General features: G+C 39.3%; 1 protein-coding gene across 2 annotated transcripts; it reads right to left on the reverse strand.

The window, feature by feature from the left end:
* Nucleotides 1-419: 419 nt before the first annotated feature.
* LOC144656025 (anoctamin-8-like) lies at nucleotides 420-12,987 on the reverse strand. Of its 2 annotated transcripts, none has more exons than XM_078516246.1 (13): nucleotides 12,618-12,987; nucleotides 9,343-9,390; nucleotides 8,395-8,850; nucleotides 7,113-7,229; nucleotides 6,396-6,685; nucleotides 5,451-5,730; nucleotides 4,691-4,746; nucleotides 4,432-4,506; nucleotides 3,791-4,036; nucleotides 3,135-3,326; nucleotides 2,450-2,581; nucleotides 1,784-1,894; nucleotides 420-1,356 (listed from the first exon to the last, which is right to left on the reverse strand). In XM_078516246.1, the coding sequence occupies exons 1-13, from the start codon at nucleotides 12,679-12,681 to the stop codon at nucleotides 1,300-1,302; spliced, it is 2,124 nt and encodes a 707-aa protein (XP_078372372.1). In that variant the 5' UTR covers nucleotides 12,682-12,987; the 3' UTR covers nucleotides 420-1,299. The 2 variants fall into 2 exon arrangements, with proteins under 2 accessions (XP_078372372.1, XP_078372381.1); XM_078516255.1 differs by lacking the exon at nucleotides 12,618-12,987 and adding an exon at nucleotides 10,313-10,440.
* Nucleotides 12,988-17,283: the final 4,296 nt, after the last annotated feature.

Genomic DNA, 17,283 nt, shown 5'->3' on the forward strand with positions numbered 1-17,283 from the left:
ATTTTCCTCGTTCTTGTCACTGTTTTGAATAGACGATGATGTTTATGTCTAATTTCAGTTAATTCGCGGGTTAAAACTTACTATGCAATTATAGTTTAAATTTAAACGCAACGTTAAATTTCTATTTTCTTCTACATGTGTTTTAGCATCAGTTTTAGTATTACGTTAACAACTTTACTTGCGGTTTATGTAAAAATTCTGTTAAAATGTGAAAAATTAGTAATTAACTATTTATGTTAATGCCAAGGGAGCAGTAAAATTATATCGATATCGAGGAATCGTTATATCGGGGCCGTCTCATACTTTTACTTTGCCGGGACATAACACATTCATCGTAATCGGGAAATCGTTATATCGAAGATCGTTATATCGGGGTTCCACTGTATAAATTTAATAATAAGTATCATTTTAACCTCCACCTTAATTTCAATTTTTCTTTTTAATGAACTCGTTTCTGACTTACATTTAAATTATTAAGCAGTGTTTATAATTTTATTTAACATTTTATTCTTTTAGCATTTTGCACTATTAGTTATTAGTATTAGTTGACCATTCGTTTATTCTATTAATGTCATTGTTAGTTTAGTTTTGCGGCAAAATCGTCTTTATAATGCTGGTCGTTTGCTTTACTGTTCTAATTAAAGTTAGCTTTAGGCGTTAATGCACATTAGACACAAATCTTTTAACAAAACTAAGAGTTCATTAAATAGAAAATCATTTGCAGGCGTTTAGCTTAGCAATTATTTTTTAATCACGTTCTTCTAAGTGTTATTGTGAGAAGTTTAAAATTCCTAAAGGGCGTGGTTAACAGTTAACAAGTTAGCCTCTCTCTTATTTCAAATTTCACATCCGAGAATTTAAAGCGTTTCATTAGTAAATTAGATATTAGATAATAACTCCATGTAGTCACGTTTCGTTTGTCAATCATATTAACAATTAGTTAACGCTTTAAAATCTTCATTTTGAGATTAAACTAGTTATTAAAAAGTTAGTTATTTTGATATTTTCTCGTTGTCTTCGTTCGTATCATTTTCATTAATTTCGATTCACCTCACTAAGTGAACTACTATTACAAAGAAAAATTTTCCCCACCTAACCCCCATGCTGTAAATTGTCGGTAGTAAATTCTCCCTCAGTTAATTTTATTATTGAATACCATTGATGTTCTGTATAGTTGTAGGTCGTCAGAGAAAAGAATAAAAACAAGAGTCTACTTCCTAGAAAATGACCTAAAAACACTGCAGTTTCAAGGTAATGGACTTTCAAGAAGTCCGCCATCCAGTGTTGCTTGTGTCCTTGTTACACCGGCGTGTGTGCTTTAGGGTCTTTAGGAGACTTTGGGGTGCTTGGAGCACTCTGTAAAACACAACATGGGATGTTAGAAATTGAATATGTTTGATATCCTGTGTATGACAGAGCCCCGTAACTAGGAGTTTCAACATGAATATGTAACGTATTTGTGAAAACATTCTGTTGCCGTTACAAGTGACAGGTATTTTATTACCCACTTAAGAACTTGGACTTTTCCTGGAAATACCAAGTTCAACGAACCACATTTTCCTTTATCCGAGAGTAAGAGTCATTTGGGAAACATTTCATTAAACAGAAATTCGATTCAACAAAAGATGAAGCACTGAACGGACACCTCAGGTCGTAATAAGGTGTTCAAACTATTTTTCAACGAAGAGGAGCCAGGAGAAAGACCGAAATGGCGCATATGCGTCACGCATGTTGCTTTCTTCTCCAACATGTAGATTAACATTAAATACAGTCTTTTTTTTACCTTAACTGCTTCTCGTCGCTGGAACTCCATCTTGGCTATTTCATTTTCCACCCATTCTGGAATATCAGGAATGGCGTAGGCTACCGCGAACTTAATGCCAAGAACGAGATGCTGAAAGAAGGAAAAAAGTGTATGGCTCCTTCTTTAATAGACTTTCACAGTTTCTTTCAAAAAATATGGTATTTCGAAGACTATGGCTATCACAGAGTGTGGACAAGGGGTTAAACGAAGGACTACCAAAAACAAGTTAAAGGAGCAGTCTCACGATATTTAAAGTCATTTTTCTGATTACTTTTAAAGTGAAGAAAACCTCGAAAATAATAGTTTTCTAACGCAGAGAGACATCAAAGGAGTAATAAAAACGCGAAAATACACAAGGATGGCTTTGACTAACGAAGATTAAGACGGATTACAAGCGACAAACTTGAAAAAACTTGCCAGTTTTTTCAAGATGCGTTGTTCGGGACGTAGCTCCATTAAGCTGTATAGGTGGTAGCATGATTGGCTTAAAAAGTAGGGGCCCCCTGAATACGAGAGCGGCGCTCTACACCACTGGGTCACGCTGCCATTAGTCCAAATGGCTCAGCTCAAGTCACTTTCTCGAATCATGTGACGAGCAAGAACTGAGAAGAAAGTCAAAAAGAAATTATAGCAGGGTAAACTAACCTCAAGCACAACAATGAGAATGATCCTGTCGGTGACTGTCATGTTGGGGAACATCCGCTGGACAGAGCCACCCATACCGAGTAAAGCCAGGTTAACCATCACTGCGACCACGCCCATGACTTCCATTGCGTCCTAAAAGAGAAACAGAGTGGGATTCAATAAACCACTAAAACATACTACTGTGGAAAATAGACACCAAAAACCCTTGGAACCTGTAGTTAGCGTTAAAACAACGGTGGCCACACAATGGAAGCCAACTCATTCACTTTGAATAACTTGACAGGCCATGTGCTAGTAACTTTGACGTTTATGAATGAATGTCTAGTGCGTGACCATTCAAATGAAAGCTATTGAGCAGTACGTTTAAAAACGTTGTGCTGTTTGTTCTTTTGTAAAATAAAATAAGAGTACTAGTTTTAACATTTTTGAACTATTGCTTCGTAAGTCACACTGTACAACGAAGCGGATTCTAAACGATTGTCGTAAAACTGGTTCTTCCCAATCAGGGAAACATAACGCAGTAAACCAATCCGAACGCAGGCAAAAAAAAATATGCCAATGGCGAAAAGTCACGTTTGGTTTCGTTTTTGCTTGTGATTGGTTGGAAAAATCTGGCACGTTTGCTCCGGTTTGTACGTCGAGAACCGCCTTCTGATAACATGTCAATCCAGTTTAAGCCGGTTACCTGCCAGGTGCCAATGTTTTCTACCCTCTCTCCAAATGGTCGCCGAAGGTTGGTGCACAGTTTGAAGGCATCGCTTCTGATCTCGATAATGTTGTTAAGCAGAGCGCACAAGGCTGCGAGAGGAAAGGCGGAAGAAAACAGAACCACGTAACCGAACTGTATGAACATCTCCAGGTAGTCTTCAAATGTGTCCTGTGGGAAAACAAGGTGGAAAGTAGTGGTTACATCGAGCGCGTGCGTTTGCTTGCAGTGTGAACATAAAAACGAAACAAGGGCAAATAAGCGGATTTATGAACGTGTGAAAGTGATAAAGTATAACTTCACTAAAACTTACGTCCAACTAGCTTTCTATAACATGCTTTAGCACAGTTAAATTTAGTTCATAACCGGTAAGCTATCAACTCAATCTTACATCTGGTGGTTCATTCCCGATTCGCTTGAAATGTTGAAGTGGATCTCCGCTTTGCTTCTTGTGGACAGGCATTGCCGGGTATTTACGCTTTGAAAGTGCAAGATTGGTTTCAATTTTGTTTAATATTTTCTTTTCCGTTAAGCCAGTTTGAATATCGTGACAAATCTACGTGGGATGCATGGACTGGCTACAACAATACAACAACAGGAAGGCCTACTTCACTCATGCTCAATACTATTGTTACCTCGTATTCTGCCATAGTAGCCTCGATTTCAGCCTGGTTCATCAGCGGCGAATCCAGTTCCTTGGGTTTATCTGATTTCTTGTCGCCAGCCGCCTTGTCCTTTCCTTCCTTTTCGTCCAGCTCCTTCTTCGCCTTGGCTTCTTGCTTCTTCAGCTTCCATTCCTTCACTTTTTGTTTGACAAATGGAACTAAAGCTTCTTTGACGTTTCCAACCACTTGCTTGGTGATGAGCAGCGCGGCGAGTTGCTGGTAATTTGAAAATAATTAAGAGTTTAAGGGAGTTGTGATTTAAAGCGTTCCAAAAAAGGCCAGTTCCACAAGGATCTCTAGTTCTTTTTTTTTATTACTACTCGACATAAAAAGCTCTCAATTTATTTTCCAGGGTGTTAATACATTTTCACTTAGGACACTTTAAACTGCTATATATGCAGTCCTTTTTATCACCGCATGCAAAACTTCATGTCAGTAATTTACTGTTAAAATTACATGAAACTCCGATTTGCTTTCTTAAAACCTCACAATTATGCCCAGTTTCGCATCACAATGAGGGTTCAAATGTCTCAAAAAGTTCGGTTATCAGTTAAGTTGTGAGCGATAGAGAAAAAACAAAAATGTGCAATTTTAAAGTATTGCGTACTCACCGTCTTAAGCCTGTCCATGTCCCGGATGTAGAAGGCGATGTAAAACAGCGCCATAAAGGCGTTAAAGAATTGGAACTGTAAATTGATGATAAACAAATAATTATAATAAGGAAGGAGAAAGAAACTGTCACCTCGAGGTTCTTGTGCGAGTGCTTGAACCTGTCAGTGACTCCTTAACATGAATATATGTCAAATTTTAAGAATCTGTTTGTGAGTAAAAGTTATTGCTTTTATGAACTCTAAAATAAAGCAAACTTACCGAGACAAGCTTGATAATCAGATGGTTCTCATATGTCTCTTGTAGACGATAGTTTTCTGATAATAAAACAAGAATGGACCAGGGTATGAGTGTATGGAGAAAACTTGATTGCACATACTGGCTTGCCCTATCGACCATTACAGATTGTTTTAGCTTTTATTACTGGCGTCACTACAAATTTATTCCAGCTTAGCATATAACCAGAAACTGGGTTAAAACAGACAAAACAAGACTGGGTACAAGTATCATAATCAATCTGTTTGTTTTCGTATTTTTTTCTGTCTGTCTGTCTGTCCTTTTACCCTAGCTTGCATGTGTCTGTCTGTCTGTCTGGCTGGCTGGCTGGCTACCTGGAATAAGTAATAGAAAACAATAATTCCGTGTTCCTAGGAAGGATGACCGAACTGTCTGGGAGCTGACCCTGAACTCTGGGAAGCTACGATTGATCCGGTCCCATGGTACAAAATCAGCCATGCCGCGAACGTTACACGGTGGGGCATTCAGAATAAAGCTACTCGCACCAGTCAAGCTTTACCTTCCCTTGTTTTGGATGACCCACTGCGTAACTTGCGATCCAGCATAGTTGATTTTTGTACCATGTAACCGGATCGTGCAAAAGGCCTATTGCACCTAACCGTTACCAGCATACGTAGTCTGGTTCAGTTGACATTTCCCCCGCGCTTTCACGTTTGTTTTCTTGTGGTTACCTCGTCTTAATATTGCTTATTTACAATCGTTTATATATTCATATTTAAATCACCTTTGTCGTTCAGATGATAGGCCACTTTCTTGTAATTGTCGTCCAACATTCCAATGCAAACAGCCAAGGCAATTTTCGGGGCAAACTTGAGAGGCTTTGGAGGGTTCTCCATACTGTCAACCCACCGTTGAAACTCAAAACACAACAGCATGCTGATCACAACGACACCCAGTGACGTCAGGATGACTGGCAGCGACACGCAGTATCGGAATATGTTTCTTTTCCAGGATGAATAGTGTGGTTCTATTCGTCCGGTTATTTCACTTTTATGATATTCACCCTGTTTAAAATCAGAGTAATGAAAAATATTATCCAGCACACATGTGGGACAATGACTATTCCACGAGGCTCGTGGAGACAGATATGTCCAGATGATAAGGATCAAAAAGTGTCTTCATTGATAAAAGTCCACCAAAACAAGCATAATTCTGTCAAATATGAAGTAATATAAAAATGGCAAATAACCCAGTCAAATATAAAGTACTTATTGAACAGTACCTGAGTTCAATCCTAAGGACGTAAGTGCGTGGAGTGCGACTGTAACGTTAGTAGGGAGGAAAATTTAACTCGGAAAGAAGGACATCTAGGGGAGGGGGATTATACCTCGGGGGTTGGAAATGATAACTTGTCAATCGGGGCCGGATTAAAACTCGTCGAGGGGGATAACAACTCGCACTTGGTAGGTCCCTTTTGATAATGAGACCTCTCCGAAAATAAGCCAGCCAGGAAGTCTTGAATAAAACATAAGCCGTGCAGGGCTTATTATAGAAATTCTACAGTATTACAACTCGGGGAGAAGAATTTTAATTAGGAAAAGGCATTATGCTTTGAAGAAGTGGAAAAAAGTTATAACTCGGCCGACAAGGAGATAACTACCCACAAATGGACTACACCAAGAGAATATGAAATATTCATAGTCTCTTGTCTACTCTACAAACAACGCACTCTAAACAGCGGTCTTGGTTCCTTCAGCATATCAGATGGCATGTCCATTGTACCCCACTTGTACGCAAGCTCGGCGCTCTTTCGTTTCCAGGCCTCCAGGAAGAGCGTGGCCCACACAATATTGAAGATGTTGAAGAATAAGATGCACCAATCACGTGTAACCTCGCCTCTGTTGGACAGGATGAACGTAATGATACCAAGAACTGCAGGTGCTACTAGCCACTTGGTGTACATACCGAGCCAGGCGAAATACATGGCGATTTTCACACCAAAATATTGGCATATGTCGTCTGGAAAATAAAAAGAAATTCGTTGTTAGAGCCTGTAATACAGGGATAGTTTAGCGAGCGAGCGCATTTGATTGGGCAAGCGCCGTCTTGGATTCGAACACGGGAAAGGCTTGGGAAGGGAGGAAGAAAGTGTCCTAGGCGACTTGAAGGCCAAGTACGCGAACAAAATTGTCCAACGCTCGCCCATCGAAAACGCCTGCATTGCATACTAGCGTCATTACGGAGACGGGAAGATGAATATGAATACAATTTTATAAAAATCGTTTTTGTGGGAAGGCGTCATTGAGACTCGATGCTGAGAGAGTGCATAACCATCGAAAGCAATCATGTTTAACTTTGAGTTTGCTTCTCTGGAGAAAGGTAGACTTTTTAATAACGCCACCAACGTGCTTGTTGCAAAGATGTTTTTTACTTGTGGATAACTCACCTAGAGGCTGTTTCTTGAAGAATGCCGCTACCCAGGTCTTCCTCAGCTTAGCCAGGTCATCAGAGTTATGCAGAGGAAACATCTTTTCCACTACTCCATCCGACAACAGCTTAGGGACTGGAAATTAAAGGAAATATGAATGCAAGGTTTAATGTTGAGTATGGCGAAGACCTGACTTAACAAACAGAAACTGTCGTGCTCAATGAATTTGAATTAATTTTATTTAACAAAGGATTAACGCAACATCGTGCACAATTCAGTCATGGACGCACTCGGGGAGGTTGTTAAGAACCCACCAGCATCCCCCGGGGGGGGGGGTACTCCCATAAATTTCGGATAGGGGTGTGCCGCCAAGGTTCTTAAACCCTGACCCTATTTAAGGATAAAAAAAGCGAAAATTGATACCCTTTTTAAGGCCCAAAACCGAAAAAAAGACACCCTATTCAAGGGAAGGAGAAGCGTTCCGTGACGGCTAACCGCGCACGGCAAGACACAAATCTTTATAAAATCGCTTTACTAATACCTGAACAGAAAATTCTGTTTTAAGAAACCTTTTTTTTCGTTTAGCTGGGCGTTTATTTTAGCTAATAGAATTTAGGTACCCTATCTAAGGATCGCACCAGGAACACATTGCCAAAAGGAGCAAAAATGATACCCTATTTAAGGACCGAGAACCTCAAAAACCATACCCTATCGGGCGGCACATACCTATATAGGCCACATATGGGAGTACCCCCCCCCCCCCGGGCAGCATCCACCCTTGGGCAAATAGTGAACGCTAAATTACCCAATCACAGCGCGCGCTTATCTTAAGTTACCCGTTATAAATGGTGGTGCGCTTCAAGTGACCGTGAATATGTAGTCCTGAAGACACTATGCTTCTTTAGTTAGGCACTTTATCTTCTTCTATATTAGCACGCGGAATGACATTTAAGTGCAAATGATTCCTCGTTATCATTCTTTGGTGTTGTTCTTTTAATGAGTAAGCCATTCTATAATTTTCTTATCCCCTTCCAGTTTTAAAACCATATTGTGAATATTAGTGTTAGGAGGGTATTAGCATGAACCCCTTCAATTTGTGAAACCGCAGACCTTTTGAGCCTTGCTCAACTTTACTCTCATTAGCACAAAATTAGACAAATGTTGATAAAATGGCTGTCTTCTTTTCTTTCTCCTTTCCAACATTCCTCTTAGAGTAGTAGAGTGGGCAGATTCAGGGCAAATTTCAGACAAACTTTAAGTACATGGAATAATCCACCTGGCCATAAAACTATTTTCTTACCAATCTGCTGTCCCTCCACGAACTTAATCTTCCCCAACTCGTCTCCTTGCACGGCCCTCAAGTTGTTCACCATTTCAAGAATCATGCTCTGTCTCTCGCCAGAGTTGAAGAAAACTGTAGGATCATCCGAGTTCTCAAAGGTATCTCGTTCATCGTACTTAAACTCTGTTATTCCACCGGTGCGCAGCTTCTTTTTCAGACCCAGGTTCTCCGCTTGTTGCAGGAACACCTCAAATGATGACGTAAGATAGAAGCCATAGACCGGTGAATGTGCCATTTGACGAACATGGACGTCAACATCCGGGACTCTGGCTCGCAGCCTCGATAACAGCCACATTACCGTGTAGTCCTCGGTGTTTTTGGGAAACGTGATGAGAACGTCGCATGTTTTGGACGGTGTGGAGTGCTCCCAGAGTTTGGAGGACAAGACGAATTTGCCAGCCTTTTGGAAACTTCCTACGGCCAAAAAACGAAACGAAAATCGTTACTTGCTGTTGCTAACGCTAAAATTAATTTATGGCGCTGACAATTTATTTTTTTTGTGTTATCAAAGTTAGAAAAATGCTGAAAATAAAAAAGAAACTTATTTCTTAAAAAACTTTAAGTACCACCAAGTACGCAGAACTAAATGGAAAAAACTGCTCACTTAGCTTCGTCTGTTAAATTATTCAAGCACAGTTTTTGTTCTCAGTTTAGGGCGGGGGGGGTAGACTACATAGTTTAGAGTCTCCGGGTTACTCAGTCAGCGTTTGGTCGCCAGGAAAGGCGACCTTACGACATTTAAAAGCCGAAAAAAAAAATGAATATTAAATATCGACTTAACCAAGGAACAGAAAAAAATATTTGCGTGTGTGTATTTGACGGTGGCCTGAAGCTCAAGGGAATGTTTTGTTGTAGTTTCATGAACAGCAACATGTCTTATGTAAATTAAAACAACAATTGTTTTACCTTCTTCGCCTTTATCGCCGCTGAATACATCTTTAGCGGCTGTTTTCGCTACAAAGAAAAAGAGAAAAAGCAACCTTAATATGTTTTTAATTCCCAAGACCAACATGTAATTTCTTATTGTCAAGCAGCGCAGAAATAACATCGAAGGAAACGTCTAGGAATCGATAAGGAGACAATCTACTTTGATATACAGGCGTAAAAACTGACGGACCAAGTGTTTCGCAAACCCCAAAACAGCAACAAAGCAATAATTAGTTTCCATGAATGCCCCAATAATCCTCCCGACCACGCCCATAACTAAGGCTTTTGCAGATTTAAAGCTAGACAACATTTCGACTTTCAAATTGAATTTTGACATTTTGTTATTTTGATTTGATTATTCTACATATCGTGAAACGTAATTGAAAGAGACGAATTTGATTATAAATTTAGATATTAATTTTACAAGACATCAACTGTTATTTAACTGCCGTGTTAATATGCAATTGTTATTTTTTTAAGTTCTGCATAATTTAGATAATTTAGGCCCCTTGTCCCTTGTCCTCTGCAACGGACGCTTGGCAAAATATTTGAGTGCTTACTAAGAAACTGTGTTGTAAAAATCTAAAGGAAATTTAATTTTATCCTCTATATTTTAGTAGTCGGAGATACGAAATATTTGGTAATTTTTGTATTGTGCTAGGAAAAAGTAGCTAGAAAAACAAAATATGCAAACAGGAAAATCGACTTCCTTTCTAGTTTTTTTAGCAATATACTTGTGAAGACGAAGAAAAGTTTGCTAACGAGTTCAGAACTTTAATTGCAAAAGTATTTAATTTGGTTATGGAAAAAATAGCTTCTTCGAAAAATATTTTTTTTTATCGCCATGTTTGCAACAGCTTCCAAGCTATGCAAGCATTTCTTTATAAAGCTCTCGTTGTACGGTTCTTAACGTCAAATTAAACGCGCAGCTAGAATACAAGTCGTTTACCTTCCTTGCCGCTTGTCCTTCGATCCGGTATAGGCATTGTAGCGAGTTCAAATAAGTCCGAAACGCCAGCGCGCTTCTTCCAAATCTCGCGAAATTTGCCCCGAAAACTAAACTGAACAACAAGCTGCCGCGAACCTACTTTATTTACATCTTGGAAGAGACGCGCTTCAATGCGCGCTCTGATTGGTCAGTTACCTGCCAGTCATTGGCTGAAATAGTGCATACAGCAGGTTTCTTAACCATATTGACGGGTGGCTGTTTGCAAGGATTTTGTTTTTAATGTGATACTAAGTGTATATCAGCTACCGGCCTAGCAGACAGTATGAACAGGTCTCCATAAGAAATTAAGTCGTTATTTATAGCTCCATAATTAATTCCACAAGTTATTTCAGTTTAATATTTAGTATTTGCTTTTAGCGTGCGGTATGGTGCCTTTTAACTGTTGGTGAATAACTAAAAATTAAAATAGAATTGCCTATTTGGCTAACTTACAATAACTGATTTCTTCTAAATATTTTAAGGTTATAAAACGGGAGTGCAGGGGAGGAACATTAACCGAAAGACGTTAAATGACCTTAAATGAGCCACGATGATTTGGGTTTTCAATGTCGTAGTTATCGCAGTTGCTAGTTACTAAGGCAAAGCGTTCTTTATCTGTCGAGATCTTCTCTCACGGGCCATCGCCGCGGAAATTTTCTGCATGAGCCCGCAGTCTTTTCAAGATCTTCAAGCAGTCTCGCTCCCGCTCAGTTGGCGATACATTTTCAGTAGCTTTCAGTCGGTACTCAAGCCTACAAATGGACAGTTTGAGTCTAGCTTCCTTCGCAGACGTTCTTTGGAAACGCGTGACGAGCCCAAAGAACGTCTGCGAAGAAGGCTAGTTAGAGTCCTACGTCTTCTAAACTACCTTGATTTGCCAAGTGATAAATTTTCTAGCTCATAACTTTGGCCTTATTAAGTACAAAGAGAGATTCCGAGTAGTGTTCATTCGACGAGTAAAATCGATCCAGACCTGTAACGCTAAAGGCTATTTAACATTGACCAAGGCATAACGCTTACCTAGGCTTTGTTCCATTTATTTAAGAGTGCATTTAACTGCTTATATATTTTAATTACAGTGAGCCGGGAGTGCAAGCCTTAAAAATCAAAGTAAAATTAATGATATGATAAGACAGACGAAATCACGAATTATAAAAATTAATTTAAAGTCAACAGCTGCCCTGCCAATTTATCAAGTTTTTGTTATGAGCAAAACAATAGAAAACGAAAAGTATGCTGACCTTTTTCAATCCGGATGGTTAGCGACTTTTTTCGATCGAGCATTATTTTTCTAAAACAGAGAGCGGTCTTTACTTGAAGAACGTCTGAAACCTTTTTTACGGTAAACATTCACGATGAGACGCAGTGTAAGCTGAAATAACCTTAGCCATACTTAATAAAATCCTTCGTGAAGCAAAATGCAGAAATATCAGCAACTTAAATTTTACTTTTTGAAAATGGGCTTAGCTTCCGCATAAGATATTTTCGCAAGTTGAAGCATCAGCAGCCCTCGTGGAATCCCATAGCTGTACATCTTTAATAACAGAAAGCTGACAATTGAGTAAAGATTTTTCTAAAAACGACACAAACGCCCAAGTATTTCACAAAGAAATGAATTCAACAGATTAATATTTAATGCACTCTAAAACTAAAAGAGCGTTTGCATATTCAAATTCATGTTTAAAAACAATTACCAAAAAGAAGTAATTAGAATATGTGAGTCAGCTAGTGTTACATTGCATTTAAAAAAGTTGTAAAACGGCCACCTTTTGCATCAAAGATTGTTTCAACATATCCTCAGGCTAATTTCTCTGGTAATCATAAGAAAATTAGTGAAATTAATATAACTACATTCTATGTACACATAGCCAGAAGCATTTATCTGGGTTTATATAGAAACTACACTAGAAAAAAGTATTGCTAATCTCCTAAATATTACATTGAATCAGTTGTCCTATAAAGTCTATGCATATATACCATTTTAACCTACCGTAACAAAACAAACAAATTATTGATAATAAAATTCTTTATGCAAATTCCATGGTCATAGACCGATGGTTAACGTTTGATTTTTGTAAACACTATTGAAAAACCGTTTTCAGTCGAGTTCTAAAATCGCGCTTTTTCGAACCATTTTCGTTTTTAGCTTAATCTCCGCGGCAATGAAAAGATCGCGAGGCTAAAATTAGCAGGAGATTAACGACCTGTTTGCTGGTAAATTATGTTAGTATTATGTAGTAAGAATATTTCACTGTAATTTACATACCCCAAGTCCAAGCAGTTTTCGGCTTCGTCTTGGTAAACTGCCATACAGTTTTGATGCCGTTCATTTAGGAAAATCCGTTCACTTCGACCAAGGGCAGGCTTCCTGTTGCTGGCTCTAACATAGTCGCTTAGAAAACAGTGCACACTCCCTGGTGTTTCGCTCACTGCATTCACTAGTCGACTGAAGCGAACTGATTTTTAAATTCATAATAAGCGAGTATCTAAGGCAACACACACTACAGTAAAATATGTTTCAAGAAATGTCATCTTGTTAGTCTGAAATCGTTTCACCGGCCAAGAAAACTAAAATTAATAATGCTCTTGTTTCGATCGTTCACCTAAAGCTATTAACGGCCATTTGCAAGTGTTATTCCTTGTTAATTGTATTCAAATTCACGCTATACACTCACGTTTTCTCATTGTTGTGAAAATTTATACTATGTTGTTGACATAACAATATTGGAAGTACATTTTTAATTACAAAACTCATCGAGTGTTAATGTTTGTTCTTGGTTACCGGAACAGTTCTAAGCAAATGTTACTGCAAAATTTTTCCACTTAACGTATTCTTTCCAGTCTTTCTAGGCATAATGTAACAAAATAACAGACTGTTATACACTATAGTGTATGAAACTCACTAGTCTCTATATAGCGCATTCTTAAGAAAAGAAAAAGAAAATACGATTAATAGACATTGGCTTGATATTTAGGGTTTTTCATTCCTTTTCCAACCGTTTACATTACACGAGAACTGGTAGACCCCCGTGCCAACCCCCACCCCCAGTAAGTCAATCAGAAAATCAATCAATCAGCCAGTCAGTCAGTCTATAAGTCTGTCAATCAATCCATCCATCATCAATCAATCAATCAATCAGTGAGTCAGACTTCACTCCTTTTTAATTGACGAATTGAGTGGGTGTGGAGGTTTTATTTCTTGGCTCTCATTTTAGCTGTATTCTCATTTTAATCAAAAATTTGCCTGCATGATATGTGATTTTTTCCAGTTTGTCATTAAAGTGTTTTAAATTTCGTAGTGCGAGTTTTTTATAACCAGTTTTCCAAGCTGGACTGAATTGAGGCGCCCTTCCCCTCCCTCTCCACCCACAAGATTCAGGTCGCACAACATGATCCTGTGTACGGACTGGAAACGAGCAAGACTAAGGACCTGTTTATATGGAGGGAGGGTGCTCCGGCAAACCGAGTTACCCGGCTAACCGAGCTACCCTGGGCGAGCCAACTTTTTATACGTTTCTTTTGAGAACGCATCGAAGCGTTTACATGCAAGACGGGAAACCCGCCTTGCCGGGGCACTCGGTCTGCTTGCCAGGGGCACCCCTTCAAGGCGGGATAGCTTTTTGCCTTGTAAACGGTTATGCCCGGGCTATCCCGGCTTGCCGGGATAAGTCTTCGCGCGTGTTCTTAAATTAAATTTGAAGTCAATGGCATAAAATGTATAAATTCTGGACCCAAACAGTGCTATTTGACCAAAATTAGTTCAAATCAGTTTTATCTGTAGGCTGGAAAATTTTTCTTGGAGCAACAGCTAATTAGTTCGAAATTTTCGTAGGAATGATTATCCTAACTCACGAAACAACAAATTTAATTTCAATTTGGCGGTCAAAGACTGTTGAATTTCGATTGAATTCCTCCATAAATGGACGTACTAAAGTTCTAAGAGCTTGCACATCAAAATAAAATAGGTTTGAAGACGGCTACCCTTGATTATTTAGTAAAAAGTCATATTTTTCTTCAATCATTTGGATCTACATGGCTTTCCCACGCTGCGACACGCTTCAATGACGCTGTTTCAACTCGGGTAGAAGGGCTGTGAATTCTGCATGTAAAGGCGGGCTAGGTTTCATCCCTTCTAGCCGGATAACTCGGTTAGCCGGGGCACCCTCCCTCTATGTAAACAGGCCCTAAAACTGCAAGGGACCGCAAACGATAATGCTGCTATTCGTAGGATCTACTGAGAGATCTGATCAGCGATAAAATGAAATAACAAACAACTGCAAGCAAGGCTGATCATACCACAGGCTTCCCAAGCTCAAAAGTCGTCTCTTTGATTGTTTTTTGGAGCCCTTCGGGCGGCTGACTCTACATACGTGGTGTATGCGACAGCTTGTGTATATAGAGGAATGTATGGGAAAATCACGGATTCTCTAAAATGGGGTAACGTAAATAACTATCTATTTTGAAATAAAGTTTACCTACCTCAAATGTGTCGCTTACTTGTGTCTTGTGCCTCTTGTGCCGAATTTGAAGCCATTCCGACGCCAATAACTTCGCTAAAAGGCGTCGGAATGGCTTCAAATTCGGCACAAGACACAAGTAAGCGAAAATTAGAGGTAGGTAAACTTTATTTCAAAATAAATAGTTATTTACCCCATTTTAGGGAATCCGTGATTTTCCCATACATTTCTCTATATACACAAGCTGTCGCATACACCACGTATGTAGAATCAGCCGCCCGAAGGGCTCCAAAAAAACAATCAAAAAGACGACTTTTGAGCTTGGGAAGCCTGTGATCATACTACGTGAAAAATAGGCTTTGCGAGACAACACCACGACTGGAACCGATACAGCAGGATTGCAACCGCGGACAGCTGTTTCGTTCTTATTGGAACTCATCAGCGCGGTGTAGCGAATCTAAATGACGCCAGCCCAAAGGCCAACGCAAATAAATTGCCCAATAACCCGTACACTGTATCAAGTTCCGTACTTTGAACTTACTTGTCCCCCGAATCACGCGCTGCCACATCACGTGTTTCGGGGGACAAGAAATTCAAAGTGTCACGATGGAGTCTCGCAAAGCAAAATAACTTAAATGTGGTAGGCACAGCCATTCCGAACATTTAAGCGCATGGACAAAACCATGCTAAATAAAAGCACAGCATATCGGATCTGAAAAGATCTACGGTCCAAAAATATGTAAAAGTAAGACTAAAACTGCAAGGGACCGCAAACGATAATAATGCTGCTATTCGTAGGATCTACTGAGAGATCTGATCAGCAATAAAATGAAATAACAAACAACTGCAAGCAAGGCTGATCATACTACGTGAAAAATAGGCTTTGTGAGACAACACCACGACTGGAACCGATACAGCAGGATTGCAACCGCGGGCAGCTGTTTCGTTCTTATTTAACCTGCGATCAGGCTTTCTTTTTTTTCGCGGCGGAGGGAAGGAGAAAAAAAGGAAAGCCTGATACAATTACTTGTCAAGTCGTCTGCCGCCCCCAAATTAAAGTATCTGTCAACGTCGTCGAGAATGTCGGCGATGCCATCAGATAAGCGTGATTAGCGCCTTCAAACTATATTTTTACTCTCCCAAACGTGTTTGAATTACCCTTTTTGAACGAGCTGATCGGATGGTTTTTAAAATTTGTTTTCTGCAAAGGCTGATTTTGTGTAAGGCTCAGGTCAGACATTTCAAGGTCGTAGTTTTCGTCACTGGCACGATCGTCTGGCGTCTTTGGTGGTGTGATGTAATACTTTTTGACACCATTGGTGATAGATCACGCTCTTGCCGAATCCTGTCGGAAGCACCACCAAAACATCCTTTCTTTCGCAAACTATTCGTCGAATACACTCCCTTTGTTCGTCTTTAAATGTTTTGTGAACAAAACTCTTGAGAGATTTTCTAAAAGCTAGAAGAACTCGCTTTCTACTTCATTCCGCTCAACACTCGCCATGATAACAAATTGGCATATTGTAAAACATGGAGTGGAGTGGATTTGTAAAACATGGACTGGATTTGTAAAACATGGAGTTGTAAAACATGAAGTTGTAAAAGGTGGATTTGTAAAAGGTGGATTTGTAAAACATGGAGTTGTAAAACATGGAGTTGTAAAAGGTGGAGTTGTAAAACATGGAGTTGTAAAACATGGATTTGTAAAACATAGAGTTGTAAAACATGGAGTTGTAAAAGGTGGATTGTAAAACATGGAGTTGTAAAAGGTGGATTTGTAAAAGGTGGATTTGTAAAACATGGAGTGGTAAAACATGGAGTTGTAGAAATCCACCTTTTACAACTCCATGTTTTACAAATCCACCTTTTACAACTCCATGTTTTACAAATTCATGTTTTACAACTCCATGTTTTACAAATCCATGTTTTACAACTCCATGTTTTACAACTCCACCTTTTACAACTCCATGTTTTACAACTCCATGTTTTACAAATCCACCTTTTACAACTCCATGTTTTACAACTCCATGTTTTACAAATCCACCTTTTACAACTCCATGTTTTACAACTCCATGTTTTACAAATCCACTCCACTCCATATTTTACAATATGCCGATATTTTTGGACCGGAAATTAGACTTGAACTCAATTAGCCAATCAAAATAAAGTTCTAATGTTGTCTTTTGTTTTCTGACCAATCAGAAAAAAGTCCAGATTCTGGACTTTTTACAGACGACTCGGTATCAGGCCACTGGTATCAGGCGTTCATTTTTCCGTTGACCTCTCCGCCGCGAGAAAAATAACGCCTGATCGCAGGTTAGTTCTTATTGGAACTCATCAGCGCGGTGTAGCGAATGTAAATGACGCCAGCCCAAAGGCCAACGCAGAAACATGTGATGTGGCAGCGCGTGATACAGTGTACGGGTTATTGGGCAATTTATTTGCGTTGGCCTTTAGGCTGGCGTCATTTAGATT

This window comes from Oculina patagonica, chromosome 1 (genome assembly GCF_052425735.1).
Source record: "Oculina patagonica isolate OP01 chromosome 1, crgOcupat, whole genome shotgun sequence".
NCBI lineage: Eukaryota > Metazoa > Cnidaria > Anthozoa > Scleractinia > Oculinidae > Oculina > Oculina patagonica.